The 20,115-nt window shown below is 44.5% G+C and overlaps 1 protein-coding gene across 1 annotated transcript in view; it reads left to right on the forward strand.

Annotated features, from left to right (window-relative positions):
• Nucleotides 1-20,115, forward strand: part of abcc9 (ATP-binding cassette, sub-family C (CFTR/MRP), member 9) — a 59,572-nt gene that overhangs the window by 15,084 nt on the left and 24,373 nt on the right. The window contains exons 11-19 of the mRNA XM_062518223.1: nt 746-786; nt 1,189-1,331; nt 3,288-3,396; nt 7,699-7,812; nt 12,538-12,610; nt 14,037-14,142; nt 16,374-16,412; nt 18,781-18,882; nt 19,228-19,312. Of these exons, the coding sequence (XP_062374207.1) occupies nt 746-786; nt 1,189-1,331; nt 3,288-3,396; nt 7,699-7,812; nt 12,538-12,610; nt 14,037-14,142; nt 16,374-16,412; nt 18,781-18,882; nt 19,228-19,312 (812 nt within the window). The remainder of the gene's footprint in view (nt 1-745; nt 787-1,188; nt 1,332-3,287; nt 3,397-7,698; nt 7,813-12,537; nt 12,611-14,036; nt 14,143-16,373; nt 16,413-18,780; nt 18,883-19,227; nt 19,313-20,115) is intronic.

The following is a 20,115-nucleotide window of genomic DNA, read 5'->3' on the forward strand; positions in this document are numbered from 1 at the left end:
TGATGTCATGCCTTTTTCACAGAGGCTTTTTATCTAGAAAAGGAGCTTACAAATTATCATTCAAGCTACATTACAAGGAGATCCTAGATAACAACAAATACTACTGTAAGTAACTAATGTAAGTGCTAGTCAAAGTGTATTTGCAGGAGCTAGTGGTAGAGGGAAAAGGCTGGTTGGTAGAAGAGTTGGGTGTTCAAGAGCTTCTTGAAGATAAAAGAGGGACACCCCCACTCTAGTAGCGCTTGGTAATGTAGGCCGTTCCAGTACGGATGAAAAAAAGGTCTGGATTGCCCCATGTGTGGGCGGACGGGGTGGATGGTGGCAGTGCCAGATGACATTCTGTGGAGAAGTGCAGTGGCCAAGGGGTAACAGAAGCTTTTCATAAGAGCATTTAAGCAAGTGTCAGCACAGCAGCAAACCCAGCAAACACTTTGTAGGCATGCGTTAGCGGCTAATGGAGATCAATGAACAGCGTGGTAACGTGTGTGCCCCTTTGGGTTGTGGGCCACCACCACATTCTGGACCATCTTCAGTGGCCTCACCACACAAGCAGGGAGACACGTTAGGAGGGAGTTACAGTAGTCAAGACGTGACATCACTAGAGCCGAGCTCCTTGTGAATTATGGGATGGCTCTTGAGCGGCAGAGCGCTGGTCTTTGTCTTAATGGCCACATATTCAAAGGGCCTCTGGTCAGTATCAAGATTGACGGATTTCCCTTTTTGTCTTTTTCCCTTCTCTTCACAGTCTTCATGAACGCGGCCATTCCCATAGCTGCCGTGTTAGCGGTAAGAGGGGATTCACTCCATTTAACTCCATTAGAGATACTTTTGCCATCACTGAAAGATTGAGTTATCTTTTATCTGATTCACTTATTGCTTGCACTAAAGAGTGTTTGACATGGTTGGTGTGTGTGTGTGTGTGTGTGTGTGTGTGTGTGTGTGTGTGTGTGTGTGTGTGTGTGTGTGTGTGTGTGTGTGTGTGTGTGTGTGTGTGTGTGTGTGTGTGTGTGTGTGTGTGTGTGTGTGTGTGTGTGTGTGTGTGTGTGTGTGTGTGTGTGTGTGTGTGTGTGTGTGTGTGTGTATCTATGTGTGTGGGATTGTGCATGTACAGTATTTGTGTGTGTATCTGTGTATCGGTAAACGTTTATGTGCGTGTAAATGTGTGTGTGTGTGTGTGTTTCTCTGCAGACTTTTGTGACCCATGCCTACCTGAACGAGGAGAGGCTGAGCCCCTCCAAAGCTTTCGCCTCATTGGCTCTCTTCCACATCCTGGTCACGCCCCTCTTTCTCCTCTCGACTGTCGTTCGCTTCGCTGTAAAGGCTCTGGTCAGGTGAGCCCCGCTCCCCCACCCCATCCCATCCCACCCCCCACACAGTTACCATGGCAACACACCATTGTCCTCCTTTATTCTGTTGTTGTTTACTCCATTCACTGGATTCACTGAAAAGTGAGTGAGTTCATGCCGTGGCCAAAAGCAGGGTGTAGCTGGATGGCAGAATCACGATTTCAAGATTTAGATCCGTTAATTGCGCTATCAACCAGAGTGAGGGATTTGAGTTTAATTCGGCCTGCTATGGGAAGCCAATGAAGTAACTAACAGAGGAGTTAGATGGGTCTTCTTTGGCTGATTAAAGATGTGCAGCTGCATTTTGAATCATCTGTAATGATCTCACTACACACGCAGATAGGCCAGCTAACAGCGCATCGCAATAGTCCAGTTTGGAAAGAACCATGGCCTGCACAAGAGGTTGTGTGGTATAAGTGTTAGATAAGCTCTGATCTCTGTATTATTTAGAATCAACAGTATAGCTCAACGTGAATTTTGGAGCTTTTCCACTGTATGGTACCAGCTCATCTCGACTCAACTCGCTTTGTTTTGGTTTTCCATTGGCCAAAACTTGTACCGGGTACTATTTTTGGTATCACCCCCGTTGAGGTTCCAAGCGAGCTGAGCCGGTACCAAAAGGTGACTTTTAATGTCATTACATGTTTTCTTCAGTGTTGCTACAGTATGGCAATCGGCTAGCTTATGGGGGTACTTTATTTCAGGGGAAAACGAACACCTGGCACCAAAATCGAGTAGAGTCGAGTTGAGCTGAGCTGATACCATGCAGTGGAAAAGCCCCATTTGTGACTGACGGGGGAGCTACACCAGGCGTGTAACTGAAGCGTTCCATTTGCAAAGTGTATGTTGCAGTAGTTAATAATCACTATAATTAAGGTAAGTAGCTACACCAGACGCGACCCAGTGGTACGTACATTCGAAAAATATAGACCAGTCTTCTAAAAATTGATTTTACGCGTCGCGAACGGAACGCTTCAGTTACGCGCCTGGTGTAGCTCCCCTGTGAGTCTACATGCTCAGAGACATTTAGCCGCTCGTCAGTTGCGACAGCCAAGTTGTGTACCGTGGCCCGTGGCCAAAAGGTGGAGATTAGCCAAGATGGATGCTGATTTGTTAGGGAATCGCTGCATTAGCTGGGAATACCAGAAGCTCAGTTTTGGAGAGAATGAGCTGAAGGTGTCGACCCTTTCATCAAGACTAATGACTGTGATAACCCCCGCCACACACACACACACACACACACACACACACACACACAAACACTTGTTACCATGGAAACACACCATTATTCTCCTTCATGTACACAAGGTCACCTTTGTGTGGGTTTTTCCGTTTTCTTGCCACTGTCACCAATTTCCATAGGGAATTCAGGCTTTGTGCTCCCTCAAGCACTGTGACACAAAGTAAAGATGAGGCTTCACGAAATAATAAGATTGAATTGAATTTAAGTGAGGTCAATTTTCTTATTTAGTTTATTATGGTAACTGAGATGAAGAAGTTTTGAATGATTTTATGTCATGACACAATAAATGCCAATCAAACGTTATATTAATTTTATTAAGAGTTCTACATTTAACAGTCAATATAGCTGATATAGGCCAAGAGCAATGTTAGCCTATCTTATATCTGATACAGTATATTAGTGCATCCTTATCATTAGTAATGCCTACATCAGGTTTCTGTCAGTGCCACATGCTGTCCCTGCAGACTTCTTACTGTCAAAGACATGGGAGATATGTGTAACAAGAGAGTGTGAGGTGTGTGTGTGTGTGTGTGTGTGAGAGAGAGAGAGAGAGAGAGAGAGAGAGAGAGACATAGCGAGAGAGAGAGAGAGAGAGAGAGAGAGAGGCATGAGTGTGTGTTTGTGGTTGTGTGTGTGTGTGTGTGTGTGTGTGTGTGTGGGTGTGTGTGTGTGTCTAACGGTCCTGTGCGTTCCCACAGTGTGCAGAAGCTGGGTGAGTTCCTCCAGAGCGACGAGATTGGCGATGACAGCTGGAGAAACGGAGATATGTCTGTCTCTCTGGAGTCATGCAAGAAGCACACAGGAGTGGTGAGTTCTCTCTCTCTCTCTCTCTCTCACACACACACACACACACACACACATTCTCTCTCTCTCTCTCTCACACACACACACACACACACACACACAGAGACACACATTCACTCAGACACAGATACACACACGTACACACACACATTCTCACACATACACACACACACACACACACACACACACACACACACACACGGAGACACACACACACACACACACACACACAGACACACACACTCACTCACACACAGACACACAGACACAGACACACACACACACACACACACACACACACACACACGGAGAGACACATTCACTCACACACAGACACACACACTCACTCACACACAGACACACATGCACACACACACACAGACATCTAGACACACATCCAATCAAACACGAAACACACACACAAACATCCATTCACACTCATATACGCATACAGCTCACACACAGAAACACGCATACACAATTATGTGTATCTTGTGACTGTAATTGAACTCCTCCGTAACATTATGCACATGCACAAAAATTCACACACACACACACACACACACACACTCACACATACACACACACGCTCTGAAGTACTGTTTGTGAGTAAACACACCCAGAGACACACTGAACTGAATGTTGGGGTCCAGATTCTCTTGAGCTCATCTGACCTGGGTGTGTCTGGAGTCACGTTTCCCTTGCGCACACACACATATACACACGTTACCATGGCAATACATCATTATTCCTCTTCTTTTACACAAGGTCACCTTGTGTCCCTCAAGGCCTTTTTTACATTGAGTTTTTTTCCCGTAATTATTACGCTTTTATTGTGGCACGACTGTCTCTTTAGACTGGCGGAAGCGGAACAGGGGATCGATGTGGCCCCCCGCCAAATAAGATGGCATCAAGGCTAGCGATCAGCGATAAAGGAGAGGACTGTGTCAGTGTCAATAAGTCAAGGCGTAATGGTGGATTCTGGGCAGGACGTTTTTGATGACGTTACGTGTGTGCCATCCAACTCTGATTTCAGTCGTGAGTGAGGACATCTCACGACAAGCAGGTTCGAGCTTGTCCAGGCTCGCTGCCATCCACCCTGCCCCTAGGTCTTAGCTAGTCCAATATGACAGAGTCTGGGTGGGCTCCCATGTCAAAAGGGACAAAACAAGATCAGGACATCTGGCATTCGTGAGTGACTGCATGGACCTTCAGTCCAGTCTGCTGCTTGTGAAAAAGTTAGGTTAGGTTCTTTTATTTTCCCAAGTTCAGAATTACAGTAATCAGAATTCTGTTTCAAATCTCAAATGTTTCACTTTGTCTCTGTGTCCCTTACTCACACAGACTTTCTGTCTCTATGTCCCCAGAGTGTAGCGCTGTAGCTGCCTGCCTGCTTTAGCTGCTGGCTACAGCAGCTCGAGCTGGTGCGAATACAGTTCACCTTGCTTATATTACAGGGGAGCTACGCCAGACGCGTAACTGAAGCGTTCCGTTTGCAACATGTAAAATCCATTTTAGAAGATGGGTCTATTTGTTTCCGAATGTATGTGCCACTGTCGCGCCTGGTGTAGCTACTTCCATTGATTATTGTGATTATTAACTGCTGCAGCATAAGCTTCTCGAATGGAACACTTCAATTACGCGTCTGGTGTAGCTCCCTGTAAGTGTTCAGATATTTGGCCTGGTGCACTGGTTACCTTGACTGAAGTCCCTTCTCTGAGAGATTTATTGCCAAATTTGTTTGTTAGCTCATGAAATTTAATCACAGTAATGGAGCAACAGTAAAGTTTTCCAGGGTCAAAATTCATATTTTGATTAAGCACAGTAGTTAATCTAACCTCTTGTCTCACTAAGGAAAGAATGTTTGAATGTATTTTAAGCCAGCATTATCAAAAGTGAAATATAGTCAGACTACCTTTGCCAAAAGTACAATCAGACATTTTGAAACAACATATGCCCGCAATATGACCTGGTCCTTGAAGAGTTTTCCAAATCTGCCGTTTTAGGATCAGTTTACAGGCATTTAAACTCACTTATGCATGTTTGTTTGTGTGTTGGTTGTTTGTTTGTGTGTGTGTGTATGTGTAAACACATGGGTTTGTGTTTGTGAGTGTCTTTGTGTTAATGTGTGTGTTTGCTTGAGAGAGTTTGTGTGTGTGAGAGAGGGAGTGGGTGTGTGTGTGTGCGTGTGTGCGTGCGTGTGTGTGTGCGTGCGTGCGTGCGTGCGTGCGTGCGTGTGTGTGTTGGAAGGGGGTTGGGTTGTATTCTGTGTACATTGCTGAGATGTGAAAAGGATTCTCCCATGAGGGTTAAGCTGGGTTCAGCTGTTCCCTCTCCGGGAACTGACAGGTTTATTTCTGTTGGGGATACAACGATGGTGGATTAGAAATGTCTGGATCGACTGGGTGTGTGACTGCATGCATGTGTGTATACTGTATGTGTCTGTGTGTGTCTGTGTGTATGTGTGTCTATACATGTACCGCATGTGTATCAGTCTGGGGACTAGAACTGGTTGCTCAATATCTCCTTAAGCTCCATCTTGCCTGACTGGTGCAGCATCTTGTGTCTCCATTTACAGCTGTAGTTTCTTTAGTTTTACCATTTATCCCAACTGCTTGCGAGCATCCGACTGTGGTGTAGCATTGAGTGCTCTCTGTCCACACTGATGCCATTTAACATGTGGTTCTATGCGGTTCTATGTTCTCTGCATTATATTCTTGTTCAAAATAGCAGAACAAGGCTCCAGCTGTGGGGCAGCTGGCTTGGGCACCTGCACCGCACACCGGCGCCCCGGTTTGATTCCTGCCCCGTGGTCTTTTCCGGATCCCACCCCTGCTCTCTCTCCCACTCACTTCCTAATGGGGGCAAAAACAAAAGTGTTGCGTTCATAATTTTATTCAGTGTATGTAAGTCCCTTTGGATGCAAACATCAGCCAAATAAATAAGTAAGCAAGATAGTCTCTTGGCTCACATGGAGAATGATCTGTGACTATTTCTTAAGGCCTGAATAAAGTCCTGCGTCTGTGTCCTGCGCACACGGTGTGTGACAAGAATTGCATCATAGATGGGTAATATATGGCACCGCGCATTAGAGCGGTAGATGAAACAGAGTGACGACACTCCCATAAGAAACCATGGTAAAAAATGGCAACGCTTACCCATGCCAGTTTTCAGGTTATTGGACTTTTGGAACTATTAACAGCCAATCTCTTGGTCAGTAGTCAATGAGTTAATTGATTAGACTCTCCAGTGTCCAGAAATATCCCACCGTCCTGCGATTCCACCATTCAGCACAGCTTTCTGGGGGTTTTGAAAGTGTAGCGACAACATCAAAGAGCGCCAAAACTCTCTTTCAATGGGACTGCCACAAATGTGCACAGAGGCGTACTGTATGTCACTTCCTTTAATGGTCAACCGTAATCTAGCCCCCGCTGTGATTGGTGCGCTTATTCTGGCTACATTGCAATTCAGGGATCTGCTAATTAGCTTTGAGTGTCTCTGTACCAGTTTACACATAAAAGACAGAACCGTGTATTAATGTGGAATTGTCCCTGGGCTTTTAATCCTTTCCTCTTTCTAAATTGCAACTGGTGGTTTTGAAAACGAGTCCCCATGGATAATTTGCAACGAGAGAAAGCAGGCTCAGCAGTGAATTTAAACCATTAAAGTCCATTAAAGCCCATTAACTTGAGTATGTAATACTGGGCCCCAGGGATTATGGCTAAAGCAGCATCTTTATGTTTATGTCATTATCGTTATGTTTGTTCTGTGGTTTCGTTTTCACGTCTCCCTTTTGTGCTCGTCTATGTACTGCTCTTCTCTCCTCGTCTCTCAATTTGTTTCTCACTTCCTGTCCAATATTTTGTTTATTTTGATTCCCTTCGTCGTGTCTCTCCTTTGTCTCATCTCATTTAATCTTTTTTTTTTCTTTTCATCTTTTTCTCTCTGGTGCCATAGTGGTGTGAGACGACGTGTGAGGCTTTAGAAGACTGTTGAGATAGTGTTGAGAGACACTCTTGCTTTCTTTTTTATGTTTGAATGTGTTTATTATAGGAAATTGTTTGCTCTAATAAAGAGGTGATATTAATCAACCTCTCTCTCTCTCTCCCTCTCCCTCTCTGCCCCATTCCTCTCTCTTTCTCTCTCTTGCTCTCTCTCCCTCTCTACCGCCTTCCCTCTCTCTATCTATCTCTCTCTCTCTCTCTCTCTCTGTCCCCTTCCCTTTCTTTGTCTTTTCCTGTCTTTCCCTGATCTCTCTTCGTCCTCCCTGCTCCCTCTCTGTCCCCCCTTTACTCTGTCTTTCAGACGAAAGCCTTCAACAGGAAGGAGCCAAGGCGCTACCAGCTGGACAGCTACGGCTATGAGCAGCCTTCACGCAGACAGCCCCGGCCAGTTGAGACTGAGGACGTCGCAGTCAAAGTGAGTGGTCACACACACACACACACACACACACACACACACACACACACACACACACACACACTCACTCACTCACTCACTCACTCACTCACTCACTCACTCACTCACTCACTCACTCACTCACTCACTCACTCACTCACTCACTCTCACACACACACACACACACACACACACACACACACACACACACACACACACACACACACACACATATATTCACTCATAAACACACACAAACACACACACACACACACACACACATAGTAACATATAACATATATACACACATCTACATATGTGTAAAGCACTTAATTACTCTCTCTCACACACACATACAGTATACACACACACACACACACACACTTTTACACATACAAACAATGATAGAGAGTAAGCTTTAAATGCCTGTACACACACACACACACACACACACACACACACACACACACATGGTACCATCCATGCAGCACTTATCCCAGTCTGTTTCTGAAGCTTAGCACACACTATTCAAACACACAGATAACTCTGATTCACAGTGACACACTTTAGCACAGATACTGTATGTTCATCCACCCACACACTCGTTAACTCTCCATGACAAGATATACACACTCACGTACAGTACACCAAACATGCAGTAACTCTTCTTTTTCTCTATCTCCCTTTCTCTCTCTTTCTCTCGATCATGCCCTTGCACAAACACGTGTACACACACACACACACGCACACACATACACACGTATGTGCACATAAGCACGTACACACACACACACACACACACACACACACACACACACACTCTCACATCCTCAGACAGATGCGTGTACATGCACGCACACACGCTCCCCCCCGTCAACCCGTCCGCTTCTCACACATCCTGCCAGAGGCTTTACACTGAGAGGGATGCTTCCAGTCGTTCTCATCCCACCCTGACCTTTGACCCCACAAACCCGTCCGTGTCACGTCCACCAGTTCATGGTCTTCCTCTTTCTCGCGGGGCTCACAGTGAGCTCACGCTGTGCGGAGTCCCCCTGAATGAACTGCAAAGGGCCATGAAGTTCTTGGTCACTGCTGGTCATTATTGCTAACGGCTATGGCTACAGTAGTACATTTGAAGAGTTTGATTCCAAAAACGCTATATATCCATTTTTTTTTTTTTTTTTTTTGTATTCCAGGAAATGTCAATCAAATTGCAGTTGTATTGTTTTGATTGAGTAAGGAAATCAAATAACAATATCCAAAAACATTACAAGCAATAGAGTACAATTTTAGCCGTGTTGGGTCAGTTTACTTTGAAATATAATGCATTACTAAGTACAGACTACTTAATCCATTGGATTTACAAAAAATGTTTAACGTAATATCAGAATACTTTTGAATTACTTCAAAATAAAGTACCCCAAAAAGAAATACATTACATAAACCAAATTGTTACAACAATATTCCTTTTCCTTTTCGCTTTAAAGCAACACATTGTAGGTTTTTTACCTCTAAAATAATGGTGTCAAGATCATTTTGATGCTACATTGATTTAAAATAAATAGAGAGAATTCGCGATGCCTAAGATCCATTTTTAGAGGACTGGTCTATTTTTTTTCTTTTTCTTTTTCAAATATACACGCCGCTATCACGTCTGATGAAACTACTTCCATTGATTATAGTGGAAGCTAATTGAACGGAATGGAACGGGACGCTTCAGTTACACGCCTGGTGTAGCGCCGCTGTTAGAATAATGGATAGCTGCAATGCAGAAGAAACTACAGTAATTTCCAGTGCATAAGTCACATTTTGTAAGCCGCAGGGCAGTGTTGTATGCAAGTTAAAAGAAACAAAACCATATTAATACCATATTAAAGGTAAACTATGCAATGTTTTTCAGTTAATCAATTCGTTCCATACTGTTATATATGATTAAATGAGTCATTACCGGTCAAACTATGTTTTTTTCGCCCGCCCTAGTGGTCTGTAGCGGTAGAACCACGCTTGCAATTTCAGGAGCCCTCGGGCATGCACCCATGCTCTACTCCAGGAAGTGTCATGTAAAGTCTCATGAAAAGGCACGGCAAACTGACCGATTGAGGAGTTTTGTAAAATATACACGCTAAAGCTGTAGGGGAAGCTATGCAGAGAAATATGCAAGCATAAAACGAGCGAAAACGAAAAGCGAAAGCGAAACCGGCGATGAAATCATATAGTACATAGTATAGCACATAGTTTTCCTTTGTATAAACCTCATACTGTAGTTGAAGAAATGTTACAAAATCAATGTACAGTATAAGCCGCGGCTAATAGTTGGGAAATGACAGTATAGCTAGGAGTTTACCACTGCATCTGTCAGTACTAGTACTTGAGGATACTTACATACTGTATTAAGTACTCGTCAAAGTATGGAGGAGGAGAAGTGATAGTAGGAGTAGGAGTAGTTTTAAGACTGAGCAGCACACTAAATGCTGTAATGAATGAAATATTACTTAATAGGCATATTTTAAGATTTCTTATATGTAGTCATTTGATAGCAATTAATCATATTAAATCGTAAGTTTTGAATTTATAAATAATGCTCTCACATACTCATAGTCATTTCTCAAAGCACTGAAGCATGCTCCTAGTTTTACTGTAGAACATTTAGCAACAGTGTTGCTACACATTCAGTAAGATTTCCCAGTTTTCTCAACACTTGAATCACTTCACTTATTAGTGTGCATCAGAATGTCCTTGTCTGTGTGACTTTGATGTTTCCCATGGCATTATTTTACACGTTGTGATTTTGTTACGTCAGCTCTCCCATAACGAGAATAGTAGTCATGCTAGCATCACAGACTCAGAGGTGCTCTTTCACAGCTAAGTGACATGGCTTCGGGGTAAAAAACCACATCCTGAGCTTAACCAGGATTTCTCACGAGAAGAAAATGCCAAATGACATGTCATTAATTATCTTGTTTATTTTATTTGACTTTTTTTGTGCTTTGAAAGGAAGAGAGGGGGTCTCCATAGGGTTCATTTCCTCTGCATCTTAGAACCTCCCAGAGGAGACGAGAGGAGAGGAGTGTAGACTCGCTCTCTCTGATAATGAGCCTGGTGGGCTCTCACTGCCTACGCACACTCACAGACACACACACAGACACACACACACACACACACACACACACACACACGCACACACACACACACACACACACACACACACACACTCTCACATGTACATTATTACATGTATGTATACTGACATGCATTCTCACACATAGATGCACACATAATGAGCCTGGTGGGCTCTCACTGCCTACGCACACACACATACACACATACAGACTCACACACACTCTCTCTCTCACACACACACACACACACACACACACACACACACACACACACACACACACACACAGACACACAGAGACACACAGGCTGTTGTAGTGACTTTTGCCCCTCTGTCACATCCGGTTTGTGTTCACCAAGGTCAGTCCGACTCAACAGTCACATTTGCATCCTCCACTCTCCCTCCCTCCCTCCCTTTCCCTCTGACCTTCTCTCTCTCTCCCTCACTCCATCTTTATCTCGCTCTCTCTTTTTATGTCTCTTTCTCTCTCTCTCTCGTAGGTTTTATCACCCTGTCTCATCTTTCTCATCTCTCTTTTTCTCCCTCTCGCTCTCTGTCTCCCTCCCTCTGTTTCTCTCCCCTCATCTTCTCTCCATCTCTCTCTTTCTACATCTTTCTCCTTTGTATTGCCCCCCTTGTTTCTTCCCCCTCTGTCCTCTCTCTCTCCATCTTTCTCTCTACATCTTCCTCCTCTGTATTGCCTCCCCCTCTTGTTTCTTCCCCCCTCCGTCCTCTCTCTCTCCGTCCTCTCTCTCTCTCTCCCTCTCTCCTCCGTGGCTTCCTCCCTCTCTTTTCTCAGCGCTTCAGACAGCTGGTTTTGATTGTTCCCTTTGCCCCTTCCTCACCCCTCTCATAGGCGAGGCAGAGCGTGTGACGCCGGCAGGGACACTGGAGGGAGTTACGGCCTTTATAAATAAACTCCAGAGCGCCACTCACAAACAAGACACATCCCAGCGCTAGCATAGGCTACGCTAACGGGACAGGCTAACTTATTTAGCCGTTTTCACTGTAGGGTGTTTTTTTTTTTGTAGTTCCCATATCTTTTTTTGTAGTTCTTAGAACATTTTGTGTGTTCACGCTGCATGGAACTAGGGGCGATTGGTGTTCCTCTAGCCACAGTTCCTAGAACCATTTTAACTCCTAGGTCCTTTTCCCAGAGCATAGGAACCATGACCAACGTAGGCCTACATGTTGGTTGTGTGTGTTTCAGCGCTGTAACAATATGTGCAGTTGTCCTGAATCGGCAAGGTACGAATCTCACGGTTGAATTTGTGCAGGCATATAAGGAATACAGCAATGCATATATTAACTCAATGCTCATTCTTAGACATATGTATTGAACGAGAGGGATTGGCTTTTTAAGTTGTCCTAATACTGAACTGCGAGGTCTAATCAGCTCCTCAGCAACTTCTCTTCAAGTAGATCTCTGTCTCTCTCGATCTCTCTCCATTCCTTCCTGTACACTTCATCTCTGAATATTCATCCCTTTCTCTTTCAATCAAGCACAAACTCATGGTGCTTTAATGGTGTCATAAACTGTATTTGTTCAACATCCATGTTTCTCTTCTCTCTCTCTCTCTCTCTCGCTCTCACTTTCTTTCTCTCTCTCTTTGTCCTCTTGACTCCAGGTGAGCAGTGGCTATTTCACCTGGGGAAACAACCTGTCCACTCTCTCCAACATCAACATCCGCATTCCAACAGGTAACCGGAGCTTCAAGATCCGCTATTGCTGTTTGGGTAGCTTCACTAGCCACTGACTGCAGAGAAACCTAACCCAGAACTAAGGATTGCTAGCTTGTAGGAATGGACATGAGGCACAGCAGGGGGACCATAACTCACATTCCAGAGGCTACTGCTACTGTAGCCTGACCAGCCAGACCCACATCAAGATGTAGGGTCTGGGAACTCACCGTAGGCAGGGCTCAATCGGAGGGCTGGGATGAACAGTTGTCTTTCAAATTCCCTCTCCACGCAATGGGATAACGCTAAACGGCCCCGATTTTGCTACGATTGTGTCGTGGTCGACAAATTTCCATTGTCGTGTCTGAATAATCAAAGTCGGGAACAACGCTCGAAGAAGGAAGCGTCTTGTAATATGACATATTCAACGACCCACGATTTATTGTCTGCAATGTTCCACGACGTTACTAAGTCTAGCAAGTCAGAATTTTTGGGGAATCTCCTATGACCCCGATGTTGATGCTGACTCGGTGACGACACGCGATGAGAAGGCTACGATAGACGATCTTGTAATGTGGCCAGTCTTACAACCAAGACGCGGCAATCGTCTCTGATCTCTGATCGCCTAGTCGGACATGGACAATCGTAAAAGACAATCGGGAAAGACAAACAATTGTGTAGTCTGCACAGTCCATAAGAGGCCATTGTAGCCAATTTCCAATGTCCCAAAAACACGGGCACTCAAACACAATCACTAATCTGGCATGGAAATGTATTTCTTTGGAATTGAGTAAACAACTGTTTTGACCTTTGTTTACGAGATTGCTACATTAAAAAAAAAAACATTTTGGTAAGAGTTTAATGCACCAATTGAAGTTTAACTTCACTGCTAGTTACGTCCCTGCTGGAAGTTGTAAGTCAATGAACCTTTCCCAGACCTCCTCAATTACAATTCGGAGGGTTTGCGTACTACACAGGCTAACTGCACTGTGGCCTTGTACGTAATTAGCAATGACCTCTGCTTCCCATTGTACCCTATGGGCACCTGCACATCTGACCATTATTACAGAAATGAGGGTGCATGCTAACTTCATGTGACAGCTACACGACACACACACGCACACACACACGCACACGCACACGCACACGCACACACACACACACACACACATTCGCCCAATACGATATTTTGTTGGAATAGAGGTAAATTCCATGTTAAGCATGTGTTATCGTTAAGTAATTTTTATTTATACAGAGCTTTTAAAAGGAGCAGAATTTGACCCCAAATGTGCAGTATGAAATGAAATGAAGTGTTACCTAATCTTCAGCTGACTTGTACTCTTAAACAACTCGGCAGTTATAAAATCAAACAATGAGGAAGAAAATGGTTCTAATGGGTTTTATAGCCTTTCCTGGTCTCTGTTTCCTCTGCTTACTTCCTGCTCAGGTCAGCTAACCATGATTGTGGGCCAGGTGGGTTGTGGGAAGTCATCACTTCTCTTGGCTATGTTGGGGGAGATGCAGACCAATCGGGGTAGAGTCTACTGGAGCAAGTAAGATCACATGCACACAGACACACACACACACACACACACACACATACACATGTGCACACTCACACACACACTCACACTCACACACACACACACACACACACACACACACACACACACACACACACACACACACACACACACACGCACACACACACACACACACACACCCACACACACCCCCACACACACCTGCACCTCACCTCACCTCACCTCATACACACATGCACAACCACACACACTCATCAGAGAGAACAAATATGCGCACATCTTCCTCTGTCTCAATGCTAATCAAAGTCGTTTCCAAATTAGATGACATCTTTCCTACTTCACCACTTCACATTTTGTTTTATGATTTATGCTTTCTAAGTTTTTTCTTATTATTATTTTTACTTGCTGAGAGAGTTTGTGGGAGTACATGTTTGTGTGTTCATGCCTCCTCGTATTTTTTTCTCTTATCTTTTTTTCTTTCTCTTAATCTTAAACTCCTGTATGTTTCTTTGCACTATAGCTGTCCTGGAACGCTGGTGCATCTAAGGATATTTGTACTTTGTGCGTGCGTGCGTGCGTGCGTGCGTGCGTGCGTGCGTGCGTGCGTGCGTGCGTGCGTGTGTGTGTGAGAGAGAGAGAAAGAAAGAGATCAGAACTAATGAATGAGAATGTTCATGCTTGAGGCTGTTTTCTACCATATGTGTTTGTTTGTTTGAGTGAGTGCTTATATTTATCTGTTTTGTTTGCATTCTCCCACACACGCTCACATTCACTGTCTTCTTGCTCTAAAATGAATGAAAGCTTTTTGCCGTTCATTTTCTGAATCTATCTGCAGAGTGGTTTGTGGATGGATCTCTGATTAGCACTTGAAACCAAGTTAAACAAACAGACTGACTAAAAGAGCAGACAAACAGGCAGACAGACTTATCAACAGACCAACAGAAATAAATGAAAACAAGGAGTCAGCCAGCTAGAGAGACAGACAGATACACAGGCAGATAGACAGGTAGAATGTGTGATACTTGCCAAGAGACACACAGAGAGAGACAGAACATTTGCTGGCAGAGTGAAAGACAGAAATATCCTCTCTGGTGATGATCCACTTGCATGTTACTGTTACCTCGCCGACTGCATGTGTGGATCATGTGATCAGGCTGGAGAGGAAGTGACAGAATTAGATAGACAGTCTTGCAGGCAGACTGACAGACAGACAGGTACAGGTAAATTGCTTCCTCCCAAATATGGGCAGATAGGGATAGAGAGACAGACAGACAGACAGAAAGAAAGACAGAAGATACACAGATAGACAGACAGACAAACCGACAGAAAAGACAGAGACAGACAGACAGAAAGACACACAGATAGACAAGCAGGCAGACAGACATACAGATGCGATGGTGGATGGCTCCATGGCTATCTGGCCTGGCATGGTTAGGCTGTGTTACCTCAGTATGCACAGACCTGCCTGCCTCTGCATACACTGTTGGAGATGATGGTGGATGTTCTCCTCCAAAATGATGGTGCTTCTCAGTCATTTACACTTTCTCAGATTTATCAACCAATGATTATGCAGTAAGCTTGCATCTCTAAACTATTCTATTGTCAGTTATCGATCTACAGTACTATGTTATTTCATAAATGAACTGTATATAAAGCATATTATTCTGTGATATACTCTGATTTGATATACTGTATTCCATCAGTGTTAATTAGCCCAATTTACAAGATGTTGCCACTGTGTAAACTAACTTCCTCTGGAACGGCTCAGTCCACAGGAAAGACAGAAACAGGAAGACGTTTTACCCTGCAAGTTAAGGCATCATTTACATCAACCAGGGTAGACATCTGGACATTGTGATATGGGGTTATTGATCAATATTCATATTTGTCAACCTCCTCCTCCATCCTATCAAGTCAATTAGTTTAAGGGCCTTACACCACAGAATTCTTACTGTATCGGCGTGTTACTTTGCGTCCTCTTCAGATGTTAGCCGTAAGAGGCTGTGGGAGAAGATGTGTGTGTGTGTAGAGTGTGTAGAGAGTGCACCATCAATGTGCTCAGATGTTTGAGCTACTGTAGCTGTAGAGCTTTGTGTCTTGTGTTTCACTGGGCTGTCCACTAACCTGAACGATGTGTTTCCTGTCTTCCTTTTTTCTTTTTCCTTTTTTTCCCTTTTTTCCATTTCTTTTTTTCTTTTTCTTTTTTTCTTTGTGCTCTCCCACTCCTGCCTGTTGCTCAGACTCCCTGAGTGTGAGATGTTCCTCGAGGGGATTACAAGGTACTCATTTCAGGGTCTCTTATGTTTTCATACACACACACACACGCCCACGCACGCGCACACGCGCACGCACGCACGCACACACACACACACACACACACACACACATACACACATCCAGTAAACATTAAGGACAAAACATCCATCACTACAAAGATACATTCGGACAGATACATACACACACACACACAGCCATGGGCTTAGATAGTCAAAACATCCTTGACAGGACATTTACAACAAATTTACATTCACACACATTCATCAGCAGAGATCTGCTTCATCAAAGAATCTTTGAAGCTTCTTGCTTCAAGGCCCCACAAAGACTAGAGAGAACTGATGAAGAGGAATTAGACTCATCACTTATTTTTCACGCACACCATCTCTGCAAGAGCACAGTCAAGGGCTCTCGAGGGATGAGTGTATGTGTGTTTGTACATTTGTGTGGTTGCTTTTTCTTTCTCTGGACTCTAACGTGCGTCTAACGTGACTTACAGCGAGACGGACTCGTCCCTAGAGGACGACAGGAGGTACCACTTTCGTTCTCAACTACCTTTCTCCAGATGTGCAGTGATCCCCCACATCCTCCCCTGTCCCCCTTACCCAGCCCCCCCCTCCCCTCCTGAGGTATAACCTTGCCCCCCATCCCCTCCTGAGGTATAACCCCCCCCCCACCCCCCCATCGAGAGACATAACCCTTGCTCCTCCCATCCCAATCATGGCGACTCGCTGGTTTTGTGCTTCCAGTGAAGTGAAGTGAAGTGGAGTTTGTTTGTTTTGTTTTGTTTGTTTCTTTGTTTGTTTTGTTTGCGCGCTGCAGTGGTGGGAGTGTCACATCTCAGATCACCCATCATCCTCTTACCATAAACCATCATCACATCCTCAAACCAGTGCCAACAAATAATAACACCTCTGAAAGTGATGTCTGTGCAGCTCTCTTTAGCAGCAACGCACAGTATAGCAGCCCCTTTAGTCTGGACTGGAGTGATTCAAACCCCAAGTGGCTGCATGCAGTACAAATGCCTTACTAACTATGTGGCCTTACTGTAAAGTGACTCTGGCCGTATTGTATGGAGTGCCATAACAATGGAAATGGCTCGTGGATAAATAAGATGACTAAGTAAAACACAGTGGCCCTCATTTATCAACCGAGCGTAGAAACCAGCGTACATCTGAGCGCAGAAATCATCTTACGACGGGGGCTCACGTGTGATTCATCAAACTTTCATATCATTCCAATTCCAGCGTAAGAATAAACGTGTGTTGATAAATGTGGCGGCTGGAAACAAGCGTGATTTAAATATCGTTTTAATGGCCTCGCCCCTAGAATTTACGACATGAATGTGCTTTATACGTCCAAAAGAGATCATTAGTGATCTTGAGCCACAGTGACGTTCAGCTGAACCTGGTTCATTTTGACAGCTAGAAGCTGTCGTCAAGGAAGGCGGGAAACTAGAGCGATTTACATAAGTGCAACAGACTTTATTTTCGCAGAGAGAATGCATACTATTAATACATTCATTACAAAACCATACAACACTGAAATTTGCCCTTTGAAAATAATTTAAAATACATAATTCCTGAATGTTGCGTTTGCCAAAGAGAAAGTAATCATCTCCTATATGGCTATCCTAAGCCATCAAATGTGTCAATAAAATAGGCTACATTACAGCAAATAGGCTGCACATGTACAGGAAAGGTGTTATAGCCAAGATAGATGAGTTCAACGCTTCAACTTTCTAATCCACCGCCGATTACTACTGCACGGTGCTATGCCGCCTGAAAAACTTGCATATTATGCGAGTTCAGACTAGACGTGAGATTTGAGCGTATGCCACCAATCACGTTCAAATTGATAAATGCCATTCTTTGCGTGGAGACAAGCTTACGCCTGTCGTACACCTGTTTTTGGTCGTACGCACGTTTCATAAATGAGGGCCAATATTTTTAATGTTTTGAGTGGTGTTTTCTCATTCATTCATTCATCCATCCATTCATTCATTCATCCATTCATTCATTCGTTCGTTCGTTCATCCATTCGTTTGTTCGTTTGTTCGTTTGTTTGTTTGTTTGTTCGTTCGTTCGTTCGTTCGTTCGTTCGTTCGTTCGTTCGTTCGTTCGTTTGTTCATTATCATGTGACTCCAGTTCCCCATCTCGTATGGTCCGACCCGTCCTCGCTCCTGTTGTTGTATTGGGTTTTCTTCCCACTTACTCTCTCTATTCCCTCCGTCTGTCTCTCTTTCTTATCATTATCTCTCTTCCTGTCTTTGGCCCCCCTCATGTCTCATTCTCTCTCTCTCTCTCTCTCTCTCTCTCTCTCGCTCTCTCTGTGTGTGTCTGTTTCTCTCTCTTTTCTACTTGTTCATACAGCAAGAACAGGTACTCTGTGGCCTATGCTGCGCAGAAGTCTTGGCTGCTCAACGCAACAGTTGAGGAGAACATCACTTTCGGGAGTCCCTTCAACAAGCAGAGGTAAGTTTGGTCTGGTTTTGTGCCGTTTGGCCCATAGTTTAGCCGCTATCTGTTAATAATAAGCCCTTTTGCCCTCACTCATTTCACCAAGTTTCAAATGTTTTGTCTTTTTTTAAATCATACTGTAGCTCCATGTACATTGTGTGTGTGTGTGTATGTGTTTGTTCATGCAAGTGTGATAGAGAGGGTGTGTGAGTGAGAGAGAGAGATGGGGAAGTTGAATGTGTGTGAGAGAGGGTGTGTATATGTGTGTGTTTCTGTGTATGTTTGTGTGAGCAAGTGAGTGAGTGAGGGAGAGAGAGAAGCAGTATCTCTGATGCCTGTCTCTTGGATCCTTTTGCTCAGATATAAGGCCGTGATAGATGCCTGTTCACTGCAGCCAGACATTGACCTACTGCCCTTTGGAGACCAGACAGAAATCGGAGAAAGGGTAAGCCTGTCTGTGTGTCTGTGTGTGTGTGTGGGTGTATTAGACATATACTGGAGAAGATACTAACAATGCCAAGTGAAATGAATAAATGAAACACTACAGTAAGTACAGTAAACAAGTTTGAGCAGGGTAAGGTTTGTGTGTGTGTGTGTGTACCAGATAGAGCTGGGACCCAGTGTACAGTGTAGGCTGGGTGAACCCTGCCTGAACTTCCGGAAAATTTGAATTCGAATATCGCTCGGCAGCTCAGGCTGGAAACCAGCAGATCTATCTGCCCTGTTTACTGCCAGAACCTTTGGCTCCAATCAGAAACGACCATACTCTAGTCCTGGCACACTATTGGCCGGTGACGCGACGATAACGAAACTTAAGCGACGCGAAGGGCAGTAGAAACAAAGCGCAGCCTCACCAGACTAATGTTCAATCTTAAAAGATTGAGCTTAGTATGGTGAAAACCAGACTAGGGACAGAGGGAACCTATGGCAAATAAATACATAGATAGGCATAAAGGGGGAGATGTGCACGTGTGTGTGCGTGCGTGCGTGCGTGCGTGCGTGCGTGCGTGCGTGCGTGCGTGCGTGCGTGCGTGCGTGCGTGCGTGCGTGCGTGCGTGCGTGCGTGTGTGTGTGTGTGTGTGTGTGTGTGTGTGTGTGTGTGTTCTGTTCTCTATTTTTCCTTCTGTCGTTTCTCCTCCTCCCTCGCCAACTTCTCATCTCTCCTGGGCACCTGGCCAACTGTCTGACCTCAGCGTGTGTGTGTTTGCGTGCATGTGTGTGTGTTTGCGCACGCTTGTGTGTGTGTGT

The sequence above is a fragment of the Sardina pilchardus genome, chromosome 17 (assembly GCF_963854185.1).
Source record: "Sardina pilchardus chromosome 17, fSarPil1.1, whole genome shotgun sequence".
NCBI lineage: Eukaryota > Metazoa > Chordata > Actinopteri > Clupeiformes > Clupeidae > Sardina > Sardina pilchardus.